At 43.4% G+C, this 21,805-nt stretch overlaps 1 protein-coding gene across 2 annotated transcripts; it reads left to right on the top strand.

The window, feature by feature from the left end:
• The first annotated feature begins 861 nt into the window (after positions 1-861).
• On the top strand, positions 862-21,805 carry slc43a1b (solute carrier family 43 member 1b). 2 transcript variants are annotated; one of them, XM_069167557.1, is made up of 15 exons: positions 862-1,034; positions 3,998-4,156; positions 4,882-5,065; positions 6,448-6,503; positions 6,835-6,911; positions 11,983-12,075; positions 13,429-13,562; positions 14,483-14,625; positions 16,791-16,937; positions 17,182-17,217; positions 17,381-17,513; positions 17,674-17,803; positions 17,969-18,042; positions 18,655-18,778; positions 18,885-21,805. In XM_069167557.1, exons 2-15 carry the CDS (start codon positions 4,003-4,005, stop codon positions 19,110-19,112), a joined length of 1,713 nt encoding a protein of 570 aa, XP_069023658.1. In that variant the 5' UTR covers positions 862-1,034; positions 3,998-4,002; the 3' UTR covers positions 19,113-21,805. The 2 variants fall into 2 exon arrangements, with proteins under 2 accessions (XP_069023658.1, XP_069023659.1); XM_069167558.1 differs by having other exon boundaries at positions 3,933-4,156.

Here is a 21,805-nt window from a genome sequence, read left to right as displayed (position 1 = left end):
ACACGTGACGGACGTCGGTTCCATGAAGGATTCAGCACTTTGTGGTTTGTTGATCAAGTAAAAAACGCAGCTTTTCATTTTCTCAATGTGATATCTTTGAGTTTTGGACTGTTGAATATGATCCAAATACACTTTCATGTTCAGTGTGTTGCTGAGATTTCTCCACTGATGTTTTTATCCTTGCATCTCGATCGCTGCAGGACGTGAAGGCGGCGGAGAACGTGAACTTCACGCTTCAGTATCTGACGGCCTCTTGGTGGAGACATCATCACACCGAGTTACTGCCCGCGTCCCGTGGAAGCATCTTCACGCACCACAAGCCAGGTCAGTGAATCTGTCACGGAGAGGTCAGACCTCGTAAAGTGCAGCAAACTCATCTTGTGCAAAATAAATGAGTGAACAGGACGCGAGCGACTGAATCCTCCGTGAACGATGTGACGGTGTGTAACGTGATGACTCACGTCGCTCTCTGCCCGACGCCAGCCGGCCGCCTGCCTGACAGGCCGGAAAGGTTGTTGGAAAATGCCAAAGGTGTGAAAGTTCACCACACGATGGAGCCAGAGAGCAGCTGTCAGGACGTCACACTGACACACTTCACTCTCAAATTTTAAAATCCTCAACTTCTTTTCCCCCCAAAATATTGAAATCACAGAAACTGGAGAAAATAAACAATCGTTCTCATTTCTGTCAAAGAACACGTCGAGTCTGGGCCAAAGTGTGTTGTGTGTGTGTGTGTGTGTTCGGGGGAGGTTAAGGGGAGAAGGGGGTGTGTGTGTTAAGGGGGAAGGGGGTGTGTTAAGGGGGGGGGGGGGCAAGACTGGAGCTCCATTTATAGACATACTGTACATAGAGAGAGGGACAGAGTCAACGTGTCGCTGCACCAGAGGGAAGGATTTCATACATTCACACTGCAGGACCGAAAAAGAAAAAGTCAAGTTTAAAACAAGAGTTTCCTCCTGTTGGGACGCAGAAACAGATTTAAGTCGTCACCTTTTTAAGGACAGTTCAGCTTCTGGTGGAGAAGTTCTCGTGAGGTGAGTCATCTTTAAAACGCTGGCTCAGGATTTAGGAGTTCCTCCTCACTTTGCCCACAAACATGAAGTTGTGTGTCTGAGCGGGAACTCTGGAGGTGAAGTTGGGTTCATGTTCAACACAGGAGACATATGACATGTGATTATACACACTAACATTTATTCAGAGGGGAAAGCCATCAGTGAATGGTGGTATTCACAGACCTGTGTAGGTATATAACACCTACAGTCTCTAAGCTCAGGTTTACTCATTTGTCCACTTTAACCAAAACATTTTAAATGTACATAACAAGAAAATCCTTCAGTCTTAAATAAAGGAAGGAAGTAGCAGCTGCTGTCGCGTCTCAGGATTTAAATCACTTCAGACAACGTGTCTCACAACGCTGAGAAATGTCTTCAATGTGTCATAACCGCTAACATTATGTAAATGTTTGTTGGCATCTGGATGATGCAAATGTAAATATTAGTTTATTGATTGAATCTTGTTTCCTGTCAGTGGGGGAGGGGGAGGGGTGGGGGACTTATTGGGATCCTTATAACCGACGTTTTGGCTGATGAGTTAGTGTTGAACATGATCGGTTTAATGTCCTGTGTGTGTGTGTGTGTGTGTGTGTGTGTGTGTGTGTGTGTGTGTGTGTGTGTGTGTGTGAGAGAGAGAGAGAGAGAGATTATCCACAGGTATTTTGCTGACTGACTTCAAAGGACACTGCTTTGACTTCCATTTGTGTTTCTGACTCTTCGTTTCCCCCGACAACCAAACGTCACCCAGATTTACACAAATGTTTGCGTCGCTGTTCTCTGTGAGGACATTAATTGACATAGTGCGCGCTGGCCCGTTGCCATGGCGATCACCATCACAGGTGAATGCTGAACTCCCCAACCCTCATCTTAATCCAGATTTAACCCTAAAACCCTCAAACATGCCCAGCGTGTCGGAGACGTGTCCTCACGTTCAGGGTTTAAAACTCAGTCTCACAAACATAACAAAGAAGTGCACACGCACACACACGCACACGCACACACACACACACACACACACACACACACACACACACACACACACACACACACACACACACACACACACACACACACACACACACAAAACACAACACTTCCTGTACTTACTTCAAAGTACAACAACAAACAGCAGTGCGTGCTCAGTCCCTCCAGGAGTGTTTTTTGTGATCTTTGCATTCACGAAAACTTGATTTAACAGATTTATCAAAGACAACGATGCAGTTTGTGGAGTTTTATTGAACTATTTTTAGGTTTTTTTTTGTTGTTTTTTGTGCAAAACTGTGGGAATATGCAATTTAAGGAAAAATAATGCAACGTTTTCCCTTCCTGTGGTAACAATCATACCACACAGAACAGAAGTTTTCATTTTCTGGATTTAAAGAATCATGGAGCTCAAAGTTACAAAAAAGTTCAGAGTCAGAAAACTGATGGAAAGTTTGCGACATCTTCGGTAATTTTTAATGCTTTTTAAATAATCCTAATTCAACACATGCTGTCGGCACTAAAACGAAGTGCAACCTCTTCCAGCCGCAAGTGTGTATATAATGTAATTAACACATATTCTCTATGAACCTGGTCACCTGATCAGCAGACGCTCAACCAGCAGCTGGTTTGTTTTGATGATTGGAGGATTGAAGACGTTATTTTTGTTGATGAAGTCAGTTTTGGTTGGAAAGAACGACTTTGTGCCGTTCAGCAGAACTTATGTTGAGAACTTTTATTTTGAAAAAAATTGATTCAATTTTGCAAATTGCAAGCTGCCACAAGTTATTACTGCGATTGCAACATGATGATGTCCTCGAGGGACTGCAGACTGTCTGTAACCTCGTGAGGACCAGGAGAGGACTTCCTTTCAGTGGAATAAGAACATTCAGGATGAAATGAAGCACAAATCTACAGACGACTGACGGCCTTTAAGGTTATCTCCATTTTAGAGCTTTGCGCTTCGGTTTGTGACTTTGACTTTGGTGGCACTGCTGTGTGTGTGTGTGTGTGTGTGTGTGTGTGTGTGTGTGTGTGTGTGTGTGTGTGTGTGTGTGTGTGTGTGTGTGTGTGCGCGCGCGCTGCTATTTCAGTGATCAGCAGGACTCTAGGTGTTCAAATGTGCTTTACACACATTGACTAACTGCTTTCTAAAGCTGCACACACACACACACACACACACACACACACACACACACACACACACACACACTCAGTTACCACATAGAACTTAATTTCAGCCCCACAAATATTTACACACTCATAACGGAGAACACTGGTTCCACTGATTTGAAGTTCAGCCTTCATGTTTCAGTGATCGTGTGTGTGTGTGTGTGTGTGTGTGTGTGTGTGTGTGTGTGTGTGTGTGTGTGTATTACTCATGTACATGAACATAATTTTGATTTTTCATTGGCAAAGCTAACTTTGGTCAAATGATCAGAGGGAAAACTCTATTTTCTAACAACTGGAGTTTTGAATTTTCAGCCCCGGCGATGAAATTTATCAGTAATAACTCTACTAAATAAGTAACTGCTGAGATCAGGCCGACAAGCAACAGCAGTCAGACCATCACACGTTGCTCAGAAAGTAAAGGAAAGCAGAACAACTCCCTGCTTTCGTTCTGAGCAGCCAGCCTGCTTCCTCTCTCAGTTTAACCTCTAGTGTCGACTTGTTTACAACCAGCAGGATCACATGACTGATATTTTCTCTGTTGGACCTGTTTTTTTATCGGTGAAGCCACATTTGTTGGTTTTATGTCATTAGTGATACAACTGAGTTATAATAAACTGTAATTCTCTTTTACGCAGTACGGTTTGTATCATCACCCTCTACTGTCTGACTGTGAAACCCTGCTGTACAACAATAAAACAATGAAATAGGAAAACAATTTGTTTGCAGCTGAAAGTTACGTCCCTGAAACCGTCCTGCAGTTTGGTGAACCGGTGTGTGCCTCCTATCTGCAGCTGTCATGGCTCCCAGCCTGGCGCAGGCCTACCGGAGGAGGTGGTGGATGGCGGTGACGGCCATCATAGAGAACCTGCTCTTCTCTGCCGTCCTGCTGGGCTGGGGCTCGCTGCTCATCATGCTGAAGAACGAAGGCTTCTACTCTCACGTTTGCGTGGGTAAGACGAACACACGTCTCCCTCACATCATTTAGATTTTTGCATTTCAGATCCACGTTTTCATTTAGGATCTCAGATTGTTTTCAATTCAAAACATAAACTCTTTCATGAGTACGTTACCAAACGGAAATGTAGTACATGTGTTGTGTATCGTTTGAACAACATGCAGCTCGAAGTATTTTGAACCTTTTGAAATGTTGTTCTCTTTGAACAGAGTGTGGATACGCAGCATACATTTGTAGTGATGAATCTCAGCTGACACAAATATCAGACAGAATATCCTCTGGTTTCTGTGCGGCTGTGAGAGCGCTGCTTTATTAGGAGGATACAACTCAATGATGTCTGAGCTTTACTACCATGAATAATGATAAATAAATGGTCGATGCCTCTAAAACCTCGACACCAGCGATCCATCACAGAAACAAAGGTCTGTCGAGTGAGCCGCTACAAACGGGACTATTTCTTCAGTTGAAAGTAGTTTCAGTGATTCAGTGCAACAATAAAATACTAAATAAACAAGGAAATGATGCATGAATGAAAGGATGACGTCGCATTTATAAAAACACGACACAAAAACTTCTTTCATAGAAACAGAAGCAGTTGGCCATATTCTTCACATCTTGTTTTTACCTCTTGCATTGACCTCTGACCTCCCACCGAGATGCAGTGTAACGAGCTTGTGTTTTGGATTCTCTACTTCCTGACTCGTTTCTCCGTCGACCCAGAAAATGCGACCGTCCACGCCAACGTGACTCCCGTGGAGGCCGGTGAATGGCGGAGCTGCGTGGAGCAGGAAGAGATCTTAAATCTGGGCTTCACCATCGGCTCCTTCCTGTTGAGCGCCGCCACGTTGCCCCTGGGGATCCTGATGGACAGATACGGGCCACGCCCACTCAGGCTGACTGGCAGGTATTACCCACAATCCTCTGAGAATTTGGTTTGGATCATATACACATAACATATTACACTCTTCAGCACGTGGTGTCACTTCACCTCCCACCGTATTCTGCGTTTCCTCGACTCTGCCGAGGAATTATTTTTGTGGAACAGTTGTATGTCTGGATCAGTTAGCAGAAATATACTTTATTATATGTACTGAGGAGAGAGGGGAGTCAGAGACAGTCTGCACTCCTTCGTCTTCTCTGGTCTCATTGTCCTGCTGCAGGATGAATCCTTCTCCCCCAAGATAAACAGCAGAGCGTGATGAATGGAGTTACTCCTCGTTGCTCAGTCAGTCTGCTCACATTTCACTGTGGGTTTGATGAAAGCTGCACGCTTGTGGATAAAATGAGAATCTGAACAGAGATAACGATTCTCTGTCATCATTTAGTTTCACTGCAAATGATTTTTGCACTCATTTAGGAAAACACAACATAAAAATATGATGGTGCCGTTTGTAGGACAGCACATTAACTTTGGACAACAGAAAGGGAACACTTTTGTTTTTAGCTTTAATGCAGCAGCTTTGTGAATGTGACACTGAACATGAACACAATCACCTTCAGTCTCTTTTCTGTTTTTACTGACAAACTGTGAACAAGACGTTTTTTCTGTTTCTTTACTTTAACACTGGTGTCTCTCTCTAACTTTAACTCGCTGGGTTTCCTCACTTCTTCCAGTTTCTGCTGCTTCGCATCACGTAGTGCGATTCTGTATTGTCACTGGTTGAAGAAGAAAGTAGGAGCACTTGTTTTGATGCACTGGATGTCCCTATTAAACATGCGACAACGATCGCACAGAGCAGAGGTCTCCAACCGTGTGCTGAGTATCAATTTGTCATTGTTAACATTAAATAAGCTCATTCGGCTGGTTTGGTGGAGCTCAGCTGTGTGAATAACTGTTACAGTGTCTGAGAGCTACATGAGGCATAGAGGTATGAAGAGATGACGTTTTTAATACGACTAATCGAGTCATGTGATTTACAGGAAAATGAAACTTCGCAAAAGCGCGTGGTTGGGGTTACTAGATAAGCACAAGGTTAGTGACAAAAAACAAGGTTAGGGAAAATTAATAACAGTAACTCAATAAAGACATCGTCCCACATGACAGTTCACTATAACAAAACGTGATAGCCACGCTTTGCACTGTCTAGGTGTGAAAGTTACACATTTTCCTGTAGTGGATGAAAATGAAACCTCTGTTGGTCACATGATCCCACGTCACGTGACATTTACGCTCTAAAAATGTGTAACTTTCACGCTTTGACCGCCCAACGTGTCTATTTCACGCTTTGCCGTGATACTGAGTTGGGGACTGATGTGCTCTTGACATCCTGTCTTTGTGTATTTCAGTTTCTGTTTTGCAGCTTCCTGTTCGATGATCGCCGCTGCTGCGTACGACCCTGAAGGTGAGACAACTCGCCGCATCGTCAAAACACACCATCGCTCCGTTTGGTCACGGTGACGTTTTACTCTCCTGCTTCACCGTGAGACCGAGGGACGCTGAGACATCTTCACAAAAGACTTCGAACAGGACGAAGGAAGCGAGCAGTCAAGTGATGAAACACAGTTTAACAAAGTAACCTGTAAGAAAAAAAAATGTCACTCAATCTGCTGTGAAAAGAAGTGACAGCTGACATCTCTCGGTGTTCTTGTTCTTATTTGGTCAGAAAACGTTCAAAAGTAAAAATTAATTAAAGTTTCATTATAGCTGATGGTGTTTTTCATTTGTTCCATCAGCGCTCTCCGTCCTCATCTTCTTCGCCGTCTCCTTCAACGGCTTCGGAGGAATCTGCCTGACTTTCACCTCTCTCACGGTACGATTAACACACACACACACACACACACACACACACACACACACACACACACACACACACACACACCTGGGAGACACCTGGGAAACCTCTGTATAACCACAGATACCAACTCACCCTGAAGGAGCTCCTTTCACCATGAAGGACCAGGAGTTCGACTCTCGGCTCCTTCCACAAAAAACACCTCTTTTTTTTTTTTTTGAAAACTGCTCCACACCTTCACTCACATCTTTACATTATTTGCCTCCACCTCATCCAATATTTTCATATATATGGGAACCTTGTTTATTGCTGACCTGTCAAGTCAACTCAACTTGGCATTATTTGTAAGGCATCTTTCATAAGAAGAAGAAAACACCAGGGATAAAAACAATAATTAAAATTTTAAATCAGAATGTTAAACATCAGCCAGATAAAAAAAAAAAATGACAGGTGTTTAGATTTCTAGATACCACAGTTTAGGGCAGAGAAAGAGAAGGCGCTCTCACCACACTAATTGTGGGACACATGAGGAATATTTCAAATAAAAGCAGAGGAAGTCAGGTTGATGTGAATCAGCCAGATCACATACTAGATGTGTCAGTGGGTTTTGGAGCCAACAACAGTAAAAATCAGATCCAGCTCGTACAAATAAAACCTCTAGTTATCTTTTGTAATCCATTAATCACATTAATCTGTAACTGGTTCTTCACCTGACACATATCAAACTCCAACATCTCATCTCTGTTCATCAACATACATATCTAGAAGTTTTGTCTTGCAGTGGCTTCCATGTAACTTTACTTCATTGAGTATACACTGAACCATAAATATGCAAATAGACCCCCTCTATCCCCGCCCACTCCCACGCCGCCTGCCTGCAGCCTGAACTGGCAGGTCAATTATATGGAAAGATTCACCCCACATGTTGAAGGGTTTGGTTCCTTCCTGGTGTGTGATGTCAGAAACCCTGGCTGCTCTTCTAAAACAGAAAGTCTGAGCTAAAAGGGGAGAAAATGGACTTAAGTTCACCACATGAACACAAACACGACTCCAAATGGAGGCCGGTGTCGTCCTGTGTCTGATGTATGTGTGAACAGAAAAATGTTTGCTAACAATACTTCACACCAACTCTCTTAAAGAGATTGTTTGTCAATGCTGTCTTTGCAGCTTCATGCCTCCACTGGCCAAAAAAATCGGTTACTGCACTCTGACATTGTATAACGGAGGGTGATCAAACTCAGCACAAGAACAAAAGATGTAAAGCGTCTCCGTGTCTCACCAGACACAGCGGACAAGTTGTCAGTATAGCGTACATACATGATCAGTCCAGGGGGAGCTCATCAGTTTAGACCAAGCGGCAACCGGCAGTGACGTCGCCCGTTGGTTCTGAATGGCCATTATGAAGCCTCCGGTTCCAAATTTGGCCAGCACCATTCTGCTAGTTCGGAGCGGTTTGGAGCAGGAAGTGACCATATTTGGATGAGCTGGAGATCTGACTGGAAATAACTGGTGGAGACCAGTATTTGATGAGAGAAGTTGAATGGGAGTCTATGGAGCCGGAGGCTTTTTGGAGCCGACCTCTAGTGGCACTTGGTGGTATTGCAGCTGAAGACACTTCTGGATCGGAACCATTCTTCAGACCTGGAAGCTACAAACACTTTTATATCCAGTCTTTGTTTTAAACCTCCTGAACTGCAGTCAGCAATAGAGAGAGACAGGAAACAGGGATAGTGACATGGGACAAAGTTCTCTGCTGTCTGGATGTGAACCAGAGACTTCACAGCAGCATGATGCACTGCGTCGTTCACCAGGATGCCCCAAATCCTCACGTTTCCATCTGTCTCGCGGTCAAAGTTCAAACACCTAAACGGTCCTCCTGACTTCTGTGATTTAGGGTGAAATTTGTTTCTTTATTTTGAGTCCGCAACGTCTACCGGACTGCTTCGCCAGTTGTGTATCAGTGACACAAAGCACATGTTTGGCAGTGTGTGTCTGTGTGTGTCTGTGTGTATTTTTGAAAGCTGCACATGCTGTTCTAAATTCTGCTGCAGCCTCTCAGCCAATCCAAAGCCTGGGAGGGTGTCACACCCCCCCCGCAGCCTGTCCTCTGGTCAACCCAATGTCTCTCTGACTCTTTCTCGGGATCCCCCCCCCCCCCCCCCCCCCCCCCCCCCCCCCCCCGCCTCCACACACACACACACACACACTTCCTGACCCGGACCATGTCCTGAACTTGACATAGTCACTGTGCCGTCATTCCTGCTCAGTTGTTTAGTGTTGCGTGTGTCGTGAGCGCGTACATCTGTCACGTTGTCGGGGCCCACCGCTCATCCTGGGGCCAAAATGTCAATCATTACATTCTCGTACAAGGACTCGGTTTGAGGTTACAGCAGGTTCAGATCACTTCAGGTTGAGCTGATGGTTCGGTTTAGAGTCAGCGAGTTGATGTAATGTCCTCTGAAGTGACGGAGACATGACGGCGTGTCGAGTGTTATCTGGTTGATAAGTTCTTGTTGTAACTACCTGATGTAGACGGTGGCCGTTCCCAGTTCATCTACAACCTGTTTAGTGCTGTCGACTCTGATAAAGCAGTTTATCCTCTAAGAAATTTATAGGTATTTTTATCTTCAGACCTATTTTCATACCCAGCGGGAGAGGCGCGGGGGGTGGAGGGGAGGGAGGGGGGGTTGTTGTTCTTGAAGAGGCGCTGATGCAGTGTGATCTCGGTGCCAATATTAAGGTGAATGTTCACCTTCTCCAGGCTTACAGCTGGTCTGAAGAATAAACCTCATCCAAAACTCCAGATAGGTTTTGGTGGATGTTTTACATATTTATTCCCACTTAACATAAATAACTTAAACAATGTTTTTTTTTTAATCGCAACCATCTGATTCAGTTAAACATATGAAAAATGAAGCTGTTGAATTGGATGTGAATCAGGCTGTTGGTGCGCGTCGTGACGCAGCAGCCGATCTATAAAAAGTCAACTCAGGTTCACTATAAATCAAATCAATCAGAATTAAATGACACATAAAAAAGTAACAATTCAAAAGCCATTTCATCGACTCATCTGGTTTAGTAACAGAGTAAAATACCAAACTACCTCAGCCACGCACGTTTGTGCCGAGCTGGACGGAAATAGACAAAAGTGTTGTTTTTTTTAAACCCAAAATCTCCAACTGGGTTCTGATCAAGAGGTCAGATCGTCCTTATTTATTTATTTATCTCAACAGAGAGTCTACAGTGTACTGAAAACATTCTCACAAAGACAAAGTTTATCCTGGTCAAAATATTTGATGAGCATGTTCAGGTGATGACGGTGCTACAAAGAAAAAGTAAAGAATCAGCCATTTTCTTTTTTTTTACAATTAAGCACATTGTTGAACATGAAACTCAAATTTTAAGACAGCCCAACTAATACATAAAATATTCTCTGTAAAGAGCTCATGGAGGTCAGGAGGGTTCATCCTCTGGAGACCACCAATGTTCCAAATTTAACAGCCGTCCATCGGATAGTCGTTGAGGTATTTCAGTCCGGTCCACCTCGGTGTCCTAATATGAGTCCACACTCTTTGATTGACAGCCAACGTCAACGTTCACTGCGACAGCAGGAAGCGCTGCGCTCGCTCTACGCCGAGGTACAAAGTCAGAGTACGTGAGGCGGCGAGACAAAATACCGACCTGTGAATATTTCACGTCAAAACTGGACTTACTGGCAGCGATGTGACTTCACTTCAGTTGTAAAAAAAAAATTTGGCCCCTTCATTCTTCAGAAGAAAGAGAGACGAACAACACACGATGTCAGCAGGAGCTGTTTGTGACGTCCGCTCAGAAGAACCGACCACCTTGGAAATGGTGTCTTTATTTCCCTCCTCCGTGTCCGAGCACTTCTCTTGACCAGCTGTGTGGATGGAAACAGAGCCAGGAGCTGTAACTCTCTCTTTAGCTCCCTTTCATTTGTTATAAAAAAAACATTTCCGTCACTTCTTTTGTGAACACTAAATATCTACATGTGTGAAACAGGTGTTTGAACGTCACGTGTCTGACCTCTGACCTCTGACTGACCGTCACACGCACGCTAGCTTATCTCTCAAATGAGGCTGTGATGGTATCCTAAACAAATATTCATACTAATTGTGTTATGTTTGAACTCCTTCAGACAAAATTATGTGTTTCGGTCCAAATCATCAAACCTTGAAATCATCACTCATCTAAAACTGATGTAGATGTTTCTACTGTGGCCCAGAACGGTGAACCAGACGCTGATCTAGAGAGACCGCTGCAGGTTCTCCAGCGGAGGATCTGCAACCTCGCCGCTTGTTGCCTGAAAATCGGCCGCGCCACGCCGCTCCTTTAAAGTGACTCCTGAAGGCCGCCAGTGGGAACGGAGACACGTGCAGCGAGCTGCGTGATTGGTGGAACTCCAACTGTGTCTATAGTTAGAGTGAAAGTCTGCTGACACACACACACACACACACACCCTCCAAAACCTACCATCTGTGTGTGTGTGTGTGTGTGTGTGTGTGTGTGTGTGTGTGTGTGTGTGTGTGTGTGTGTTTATTCCTTCTTTGGTGATTTTGTCCAGAATAAACACCAACCCGTGGTCCTCCTGGGGACCAAAACGTGGTCCTACTGAGGTCTTTTCTGAGGTTCTGGTCCAGGTTCAGGTGTGAAGGAAACTGTAAACCACCGATGAATGAAAATGTCCTCAGTGCGGTTGGAGTGTGAATTTGTTGTGGTTCAAGGTTTGGGTTTGTGTAAGTGCTGTCCACAGTGAAAGTGTGTGTGTGTGTGTGGTAATCAGCTCAATTTTCAGCCCTGACTTGAAGTGCTTGTGGAAGAATCAGCAGCTCCACCTGCTGGTTAAATGTTTAAAATGCAACTAAATAACTGGAAATGTATTAAGTTTATTCAATGACAGCAAGTTAGTTTATTCATTCTAGTCGGTTTTATGTTGTTTTCTCGAAAAGATTTAACCAGGATAAAGATCATCAGACTTGAACCATGTGTGATTAATAGGTTTAGATATGTTAATATAAGTTTATTTATGTATCTAATATTCTTTTTAATCTTTCTGTCGTTCTTTCAGCTGCCGAACATGTTTGGGAACGTTCGATCCACCATCCTCTCCCTGATGATCGGCTCCTACGCTTCTTCAGCCGTCACCTTCCCTGCTGTCAAGGTGCTCACACACACACACACACACACACACACACACACACACACACACACACACACACACACAACAAAGACTCTTGACCCAGCAAACATTTAGACACTGAATAACTGTTCCAGACGTTCCTGACGTTACTTATCCGTCAGCTGGACGTCCTTCAAGACGACGTTCTGTCGTGAACACAAACCACTCAATGCTGATTTTGTGCTAAATTTTATATACACAGTGTGAATTCAGTAGCTTCATATATATTATATGTCTAAATTAAAAACTTAATATGCTCAAAGTTTTAATGGTCTAACTAGTGGAACATGTAATTCACAAGATAACCACTGTTGGCCAGGGACTGATATTTGAAGGGTTATTATGTATATATATATATGTATGTATGTATGCAACCAGCAGTGACGTCACCCGTTGTTTTGTGAATGACCGTTATGAAGCCTCCAGTTCAGATTTTGGCCAGCACCATCTTGCTGGTTCGGTTTGGAGCAGGAAGTGACCATATTTGGACGAGATGGGGAGGATTTGACTTGATCTGATAGGAAACCTGACGATACTACGTCCCGCCCACCAATAGCTGTAACCTGACTGCACCACAGGCCTGTCAATCAAACAGACACGCCCCCAAAAACAGGTCTTCTTGAATCTTCTTTTCTAATGAATGAGGGATTATTTTCAGATGGACCTCCAGAAAACTAATAAGAAGGAGTGACTTTAGCTAACAACACCGAGATAACTGATGGACACATTTTATTCACTTTGGATTTGATGAGAGAAGTTGAATGGGAGTCTATGGAGCCGGAGGCTTTTTGGAGCCGACCTCTAGTGGCACTCGCTGGTATTGCAGCTGAAGACACTTCTGGATCGGAACCATTTTTCAGACCCGGAAGCTACAAACACTTTTATATAGTCTTCCTCTTATTTAACAACGATGCAACAACTTTGTCATCTATGTATAAACCTTAATTACATTGATAGTTCTAATCTTTAATTAGTAAATTCTTATTAAATTCTTTATTTCTTAGTGTTTGCTGTCACATTAACGTGCAAAACTGTTTTTTCTTTGGCAAATCAATATCCTGAAAATGTGAACAGTCGCTGTGCTCTCATGATCAGCTAAGTGCAAAGTTTGTCTTTAGTTTGTTTCACTGGCAGCAGTGTGAAATTGGATTGGATTAGTTGGATTGATGTGTAGATGGAGCTCTCCTCTCTCCACCCTGTTGAAAATAAAGGAAACACCGTTCACCACATGGTGGGACGTGTGTCACTATTTAAACATGTTTTTATCTCTTTCATTCATCCCCCTCGTTCCTCTTCTTCCTGTCTTCCTCCCAAACCTTCCTCTTCCTCCTCCAGCTGATTTACGACCTCGGCGTGTCCTTCCGGGTCATCATGTGGGTTTGGTCCGGTATGGCCTGCATGGTCTTCCTCAACTGCCTTCTGAACTGGCCCGGTGAATCCTTCCCTGCACCCGAAGACGTCAGATACACGTGAGTTCAAACACCCTGCTGCGTCACAGTTTACATGACGTACACACACTCAACTGTAGACACCAACACACACTAACTCCAGTTATCTGTGTCAGCGTGTCACTGCCTGATACCTTCCTGTCTGTCAAGTTATAGAAGGCACGTTCAATTATCTTTAAAACTACCAAACACGAAAATGTCATTGAAAAAGCCATAATGTACAAAAAAAAAGTGATTGTAGGATTGAGACTGAGAACTGGAGATACCGGCCCCAACACAACAACACAAAAGTTTAGAAAGCACAATAACGATAACTGTTTGATGACCAGGTGAAAAAATCATGTTATGATCATTTTGCATAGTTTTCAAATCTATTTTAAAGCTCTGAGATTTGTCATGTGACATTGATGCTCATAGATAATGTGAGCAAACACGATAGACGAGATTTGAGTGATTCTCCTCCGTCCCACGTTTCCACAGCACTGCCAGCTCACATCCTCTCTATGCCATCACTCAGTCGGGTCAGGGCTGGGGTCAGAGGTCAGGTGGGTCAGGGGTCAGACACACATTGGGTAGTGGCTTGTGTTTGGCACTTTTGTGAAAAACTCGTATAAATATTCAGTTATTAAAAGATCATTTAATCATGATTTTTGGTGACAAGTTGACCATTACTGCACTGAACTTTTCATTTACGTCAAATCTAATATAAAGAGTTATGAAATACACTGAGCACACTGCATGTTGAACCTTTTCTATGACTTTTGACAACAGATATTCAGTAATCCTGAATTTAATTCGTCAGTGCCCTCAAGTCTCGGCAGGTTTCACTTCTTTTAGACGGCGTTAAAAAATGACGTCCCTCTCCATCATTTCATGATTAACTGCTGGGCTCCTTTCAGATGTCTCGTTACACGATCCATCTGTTGCTCTTCTCTCTACAGGAAAAAGGTGAAGTTGAGTGGGCTGGTGACAGAGGACAAGATGACCGGGGACAGGTACATCACCATGGTGACCGTCATGGAGGACACGATGGGACCCAAGCAGCCGGAACCGGAGCAGCCGGACGCCCGCAGCACCTCCCAGGGTACTTTTTCCTGCCTTCTTAATGAGACCATCGCTTGTCTGGTGACGAGGTCGTCTTGGTACGAAGCAATTACTTTAGTAATCCTTATTATGGCAAAAACTAATGAACTAAGTTAAGAGGAACAGCAGCTCATTATTACTTTAAGATGCATAAGTCAGTTAGTCTGGAAGATTTCACAAACTTTTAAAGATTCTTCAGGTGCAGTTGAAAAAAACGTCAATTGCTGTGATGAAACTGAACTCTCACGGCAGACAGGAGGACCAGCAGTTCTCTCAGAGAAGTTCATCAAATCTACCAGCATCAGAAAATCACCTCAGATTAGAGCCCACGTCAAACTGTGGCAAAGAAAAAAACAGCGCTGAGGGAGGCCAATGAGAGAAACATCGGCTTTGTCCAGGAAACACAAGGACATGAGACCAGTGCACATCTGGACTTTGGTATGATGAGTCCAAAAGTGAGATTTTGAATTCCAGGTCTGCGTCTGTGGTTCCCAGTGTGAAGCTTCGAGGACGAGCTGTCATGGTCATAAACTCCATCCCGTCCGGTTTGAGCTTAGCGGGACCGTCGTTGTTTTTTCAGCAAGACGACGAGCCACAACACTCCTCCAGTTTGTCTGTTTACTGTAAATCCATACATGTTATTTCATGTCTTTAGTTTTGTTCTACACACTAGAAAATAGTATACATGTAGAAAAACCTTTGAGTGAGTAGCGGTGCTCAAACCTTTCACTGGTACTGAGCAGATTTGTGTAAAACAACTAGTATAGAAGTTTTTTTCTTGTCAAACAGGTCTCAGATCACTTCAGTATCTAAACTGATGATAGTTTCACCATCAATGTTATTTGCTTGTTTAAATTGTGGGTTTCAGAGCATCTTATTTATATGACAGGGAGGTCACAAACACGTCTGTCTTCCAGCCAGGATATAATTAAAACAATATTGACATGACTGAAATGTCTGAAAAGTTATTATGTCATATACAGTACGGGTTGAAGGTTTGGATGCACCACCTCATTTTCTTTATTCTATTTTCAACAGAAAAAAAAAAAAAAAAAAAAATCTGAACTATGAACTAACACTCATGGATTTATGTTGTAAGCCCCCCCCCCCCCCCCCCCCCCCAACACACACACCTCCCACTTTGATGAGAGTTTTAAGACTCTTCATTCTCTCAGACAGCTCGGAGGCTTTTCCAACAGTCTCCAACGTATGCTGAGCACCTGCTGGCTGCTCGTCCTTCACCAGCTCTTCCCCACCACCTCGGCTGGATCCGGGTCGGGTGACTAATCACTTTTGGTCAAACACTCGTGTGTCTGACTCACTGATGGCTGCAGAACAAACGACGGTCCCACGAAGCCCAAACCAGACGGCATGGCAAGAATAACTGCAGAACACTGTGGTCGCCGTGGTGATAAAGTCCAGATTTCCACTGGTCTAATGTTCATTGCTTATGTTTCTTGGTCCAAGCAGTCCTCTTCTTCTTCATGGTCTTCCTCGGTAGCGGATTCTCTGCAGCAGCTCCAATATGAAGACCTGATTCACAGCTTCCTGCTACCTGAACTATGGAAAGCATCCATGTGGGCTCTGTTTTTTTCCTGCCAATCATTGGTGATTTCTGAGGTGATGTCTTCGGTATTGTTCCTCATTGTGGAAAATAGTGAAATAAAAAGAAAACCCTGGAATGAGAAGGTCTGTCTGGAGTTCACCTGGGACCGTACGCTGAATTAATCACATGTCCTCCCTGGAAGCAGCATGAGATCCTGTCAGAGGACTTTTTTTTATTTACAAGTCGATTTCTTTCACAGTGCAACTGTGTCTGAAGTGTTCAGTGAAACTCCCGGAGGCTTCAACTGAAAGTGTCAGTCATCTTCGACCGTACTCCGTGTGTGAGAGTGTTACAAACTGGTTCCTAGTTCTGCCGGTTGTGAATTAGCATACAGGACACGGATGATTCAGTTACCTCCATTAGAACAAGGTAATTATGGAACACCAACTCCAGGTCTTTGATGGGTTCTGCTCTCGGCAAAATACCGCAAAAAACCAAAGAGAAAGTTTCCCATCGAACTGACCTCTCGGTGAACTGCGACAGTTTAGTTTGATTGCTGACTGTAACTCTATCTGCCAAACTAAAGGCTGCGTTCACACTTCACGTTTGTGCTTCTGCAGCCTCGGTGCCACTCTGTCGTTCTGTGTGCTCTCCCATCTTCCTGTGGAGTGTCATCACCATGGCGATGACCCAACTGAGGCTGATTTTCTTCATGGGTGCCATGAATAAGATGCTGGAGTTCCTGGTCACCCACGGCAACCCTAACCGTAAGAATGATAACCTACATACAGTACATATATATACATACATACATACATATAGATCCCTTTTTTTAAATTTAAGATCAACATTGTGGGGTTTTATTTGACAGAAGATTAAAGATGAAGCAGTCAGAATCATTTTATAGTGAGAAAACTTTGGTCCAAGCTGACTGCACTGATGTTGCTACTGATTTTGAACATGTTAAACCATCTGTTGTGTTTCCTGACCTGCAACCTTTGTGTCTTTTAGCTTCAGTGGAGCTACAGAAGGAGGTGGAGGAACAAGGTAACATCCAGGATGCTCATTGGCAATTTATGAGACTAAAATCCTCTGAGACTCGATTTAAGACCGAGTCCTGGTCGGGTCCCGACGGGCTTGAATAGAAGCAGATACCTGTTTCTTATTGATACACGGTCTTTGGACTTCCCTCCATCTCTGTCCTCTCCAGTCGGTTTCTACTCGTCCATCTTCGGTACCCTGCAGCTGCTGTGTCTGCTGACGTGTCCTCTGATTGGCTACATCATGGACTGGAGGTTGAAGGAGTGTGAAGAGGAAAATACAAACACACAAACGGAGAGGAGGTACGAGAAGGGTTGAGTAGCATCTCTTTGGGTTCAGATACTGAGCTGCTACATGTGTGCACTGATATACAGCAGACAGACAGCTGTTTGTTGCATAAGATCACCTCACCTCTTCCTGAGCTGCAAGCCTCTTCTGACCTTTGACATTTGTCCCCCTCAGCCAATCAGACTCCCCAAAGAGAGAAAGAAAGGTCCAGAAATTGACCAATGCCATGAGAGCTTTCGTCTTCACCAACCTCCTATTGGTCACCTTTGGAATCCTTTCATTGATTGACAACCTGCCTTTACAGGTTAGAGAAATACTGCACAGGAATACAACGATAAAATATTCCACGTATGTTTATACAGAATGAAGACGCAAAAGCATTTCAATTTACAGACAGAAAAACCAAAGCACATAAATGTGAGACGATCATTTCTACATCTGTTTGTTGTTCTGTCTCTTTCTCTTAAAGGTGGTGTCGTTTGTTCTGCACACCATCGTGAGAGGATTCATCCACTCCTGCTGTGGAGGTCTCTACGCAGCTGTGTGAGTAACACCACCAGGATATTAGAATTTGCGGTATATTTATATTGAAATTGGGATGTTTAACGTGAAAGATGTTGCTTGTAGTGAGAAAGCCACAGCAGAGTGTCACCTGGCTGCAGTTCCCTTCAGCTTCACAGAGATTTTAAGCTTCTGCCAGCTCACTTTTACTTCTCTTTTTAAACAGCACCGATGAACCCACAGCACACAGCACAAAGCGTGACTAGTGGGCAGAAAAGTGGAACAAATAGCAGCTAAAAAGCCACATAGTTTGTTCGGGGGGTTTTCAGACAAAATACAGGAAGGTGAATATTGGATATATTTTGTAGCGCGGCCAAACAAACAACTTCAACTGGAAGCTTGTGTTTCTGTGTGTCTGCTGGATGTGAAAATGAGCAACTGTTTGCTCGGTGCTGTGTTTACAGTATGTGGCCAAATAATATCAGTTAAATTCAATCAATATCAAACAGTTGAATGTTTTGCCATAAAATAACAGGTCACAGCATGTGACTCTTTATAAACTACAACCATGAAAAACAGCAACCCTACTTCAACGAGCAAGGAACTAAAAATGGATCAAAAAGGAAACCATGTCTTTTTATTTTCCCACGTCAGGTATCCAGCCAACCACTTTGGGACACTGACCGGTATGCAGTCGATGGTCAGTGCTGCATTCGCCCTGCTCCAACAGCCACTGTTCATGGTGATGGTGGGGCACCTCAACGGAGATCCTTACTGGGTAGGGTGCACACACACACACACACACACACACACACACACACACACACACACAGTGTTTTGTGACAGATTTGGAACTTGTACTTACACGTCTCTGCTTACAACAGATCAACGTGGCCCTCCTCATCTTCTCCGTGGTCGGCTTCCTGTTGCCCGGTTATTTATTGTATCACCGGAGAAACCTGATCCGAGCAAAGGCAGCGCGTCATAGGACGGCCGTCGGCCAATCAGACAAAGAGAGTGTTGCTCTGACCCAGTCAGACAGTGAAACGGCCAAAAGCAAAGCCAATGGGCATCCGGCAAATGGACACGCAACAAACGGGCTCACTGTTTGAGGTGAAATGATGAATTAATGTGAGTTCGTTCGTTTTTTTTTTTTTTTTTTGTAATGATCATTGTGTAGTTTGGGAATATTCAGAGGACGTAAACCTCCTTATAGTATGAAAACAATGACAACCAGCACGAGCAAAGCAGAAATAACATATTGGATAAAGTTCCAATTAATTCTTTTGAATGAATAAAACACAGATTATAGCCAGTACCAGAGGCCCATGGGCCGGCCATGGAACAGGAAGGTTGCATTTATAACTCTTTAATTTAGAGAATATCCCATCATGTAAAAGTGTCTCAGGGTTCCCGGTGTTGTCTCACATCGTGACGACCTGGAGATTAGTCTGAGCTCTGCTTCTTCCTGCGTGGAGCTTACTTGTGTATAGACGGAGATCCTTTTTTCCCCACTAACACCCTATAATGCCCCATAAGTAAGATTATGTATTATATATGATGGACTGCATGCTCAGAAAGGCAATAAGTGACAAAAGAACATGGAAACTGGAGGACCATACCAGTGTGTCTGCATGTCCTGTGGACTATAAACCACACACAGTACTTCTGCTCGAGTATTTCCAGACATCTTTCAGAGCATAACTTCCCTTTTTAAATGAATGAATAGGTTTGAACTTTGAGATCATAGATCTTCCGGGGCCAGACCGTCTGCTGCAGGACTACTTGATCTTATTGTGGCTGATGATAGTTCCTCTCGCTTGACGTTTGGGCTCAATGTCCTGCTGCACAATGAATGTGGGACCGACCAGATGCCTCCCCGATGGGATTCACTGGCGGACAAGAACCTAAATATCGAATGTGGCTAAAAGAAGAAGCAACGTAATAAAAAATAAACGTGACAATAAAAAAATGTGCTGGTAGCATTGAAAATAATCCCCGTGAGTAAAATAGTTATCGCAAGAGCGCCTTGAGATAACTGTTTTGTAGTGAACTCTACAAACTTGGCACACATGACCTCCATCCATCTGTCCCACTCTTGTGAAGGGGAACACCTTTCTGCACAAACATTCACGTGGAGAGGAGCTGGTGGGGAACAAATCCAGAGCGAAAAGGAGTCACACTCATCAGGGGGCTGCAAACACAACGCTAAATCAATCCAAATCTTAGATGTTATTGAGTACCTGTCTGCCATATCAACCTGGAAATTTAGCTTCTGTCTGTTCACAACTTAGTTTTTCTGCCCACAAGGTGTCAAAATAGAAAAAGGAAAAATTTAAGAAGAAATATTTCTGATGTTAAAATGCTTATTAAAGGAGATATTTTTGGAAAGCTCTTTCAGCTCAGCAACAGCTTCTCTTATACTTAAATTGAATTGAGTCCATCATACAGCACCAGTCATATGTCAGAAAACTTTATATATGGAGCCACAACAACACTTTGACAGCTTGTTCCTTTGACAATCACGTAGCAGCTGACTTTTTCCTCAGTATCTCTGTTCTATTTGGATTTCAGTTGCATTAATGTGATTATTTAAGTTGAGTCGAGTAAAAATCGATTTAAAGATAAGACACCGACACCGTAGCCCGGCTGCGCCTCACTATCGCTCACAGCTTCAGTTTTCTTTGCTGTAATTCTAGTCTGTAAGTCCTGCTGGCGTTAACATGTGCACAGACACTCTGAAGGGTGGACCAATCAGCAACCAGCGTCGGTGGTAAAGTGCAATGATGTTGAAGTTGGGCATTATTTTTCTAAACGTAGTTGCAGCAGTATGCCGGTCAGTGCGGATTGGTTAAAGGCTGCTCCGATGGTTTTAGAATGAATGGGAAGTCCGGGTCAGGTGGTACCGGGCCACCAGCACCAACACACTACTTTGAATAACATTCGGGTTTCGTTAAAGCAGCAGTGATTCATGTTGTTTTTCAGTTTGGAAACACTCTTTTTCTTGTTGGTGGTGGTTTTGTCGCTGCTACACTTGAGCTTGATACAATTTATTGTGACATCACGATCAGGGAATACTTTTAGCCAATCACAGGTCTGTTCAGTCTTTCTTTGAATGGTAAAAAGGAAGAGTCGATGTCATGGGAATCAGCTTCTTCCACCTCAAAGAAAATAAAACACTTCTCTTGAATTCACCTTTAAGTGACAGAGAATCAGAACCTTCAAGGATGTAGATCATAAATTATACATTTCATTGAGATCTGTCACCAACAGTTCCTCCTCCTCTCCTCCGCTGATGTTTGGAGATTCTGTGCAGGCACAGACTTGTTGGAGCAAAAACAAAGATTGAAGAAAGACACTGAGGAACAGATGTGAAGGAGTTCCTTTAATAAAGACGAACAGTGTTGGAGTGTAAATAGAAATGTGACTAGTAACTAAACCTGCTGTGTTTTACTGTTGCTACTCATGAATCACTTGAATGTAGGAAAGCTCGTGAGACGTGATGCAATTTAAACTGTTTTGTTGTGAATACTTGCAATGCACTATATAGCTTTCCGTAAAATATGTTCATAGAGAGCTTGTACAGTGTTGATAGAAAAATGTAACAATAAGATTTTTCGAGTGATTAATGTGTGATAATGTATGTGTCAAATAATTCAGTGTGTGTTTGTGTTTCACTCACTTAGGTTGATAGGATGATAAAAAGTGTCTTGATTTAACGGTACAATGCAGAATATATAATGCGATCCAATACACACTGGCCTCATAGATTGTTATGACAGAATCTATAAAGAATTGGACATTA

The sequence above is a fragment of the Embiotoca jacksoni genome, unplaced genomic scaffold (genome assembly GCF_022577435.1).
Source record: "Embiotoca jacksoni isolate LCO1_2020_lvr unplaced genomic scaffold, fEmbJac1.0.p SCAF_4, whole genome shotgun sequence".
In the NCBI taxonomy this organism is placed as follows: Eukaryota; Metazoa; Chordata; class Actinopteri; family Embiotocidae; genus Embiotoca; species Embiotoca jacksoni.
This window is presented reverse-complemented; position numbering and strand designations above follow the sequence as displayed.

Excerpts from the sequence above, each read along its gene's own strand:
- slc43a1b (XM_069167557.1), top strand. The coding sequence starts at position 4,003 with ATGGCTCCCAGCCTGGCGCAGGCCTACCGGAGGAGGTGGTGGATGGCG. Across the intron at positions 4,157-4,881 it reads CTACTCTCACGTTTGCGTGG|AAAATGCGACCGTCCACGCC; the intron begins GTAAGACGAACA and ends CCGTCGACCCAG. Across the intron at positions 18,043-18,654 it reads GGAGGTCTCTACGCAGCTGT|GTATCCAGCCAACCACTTTG; the intron begins GTGAGTAACACC and ends TTCCCACGTCAG.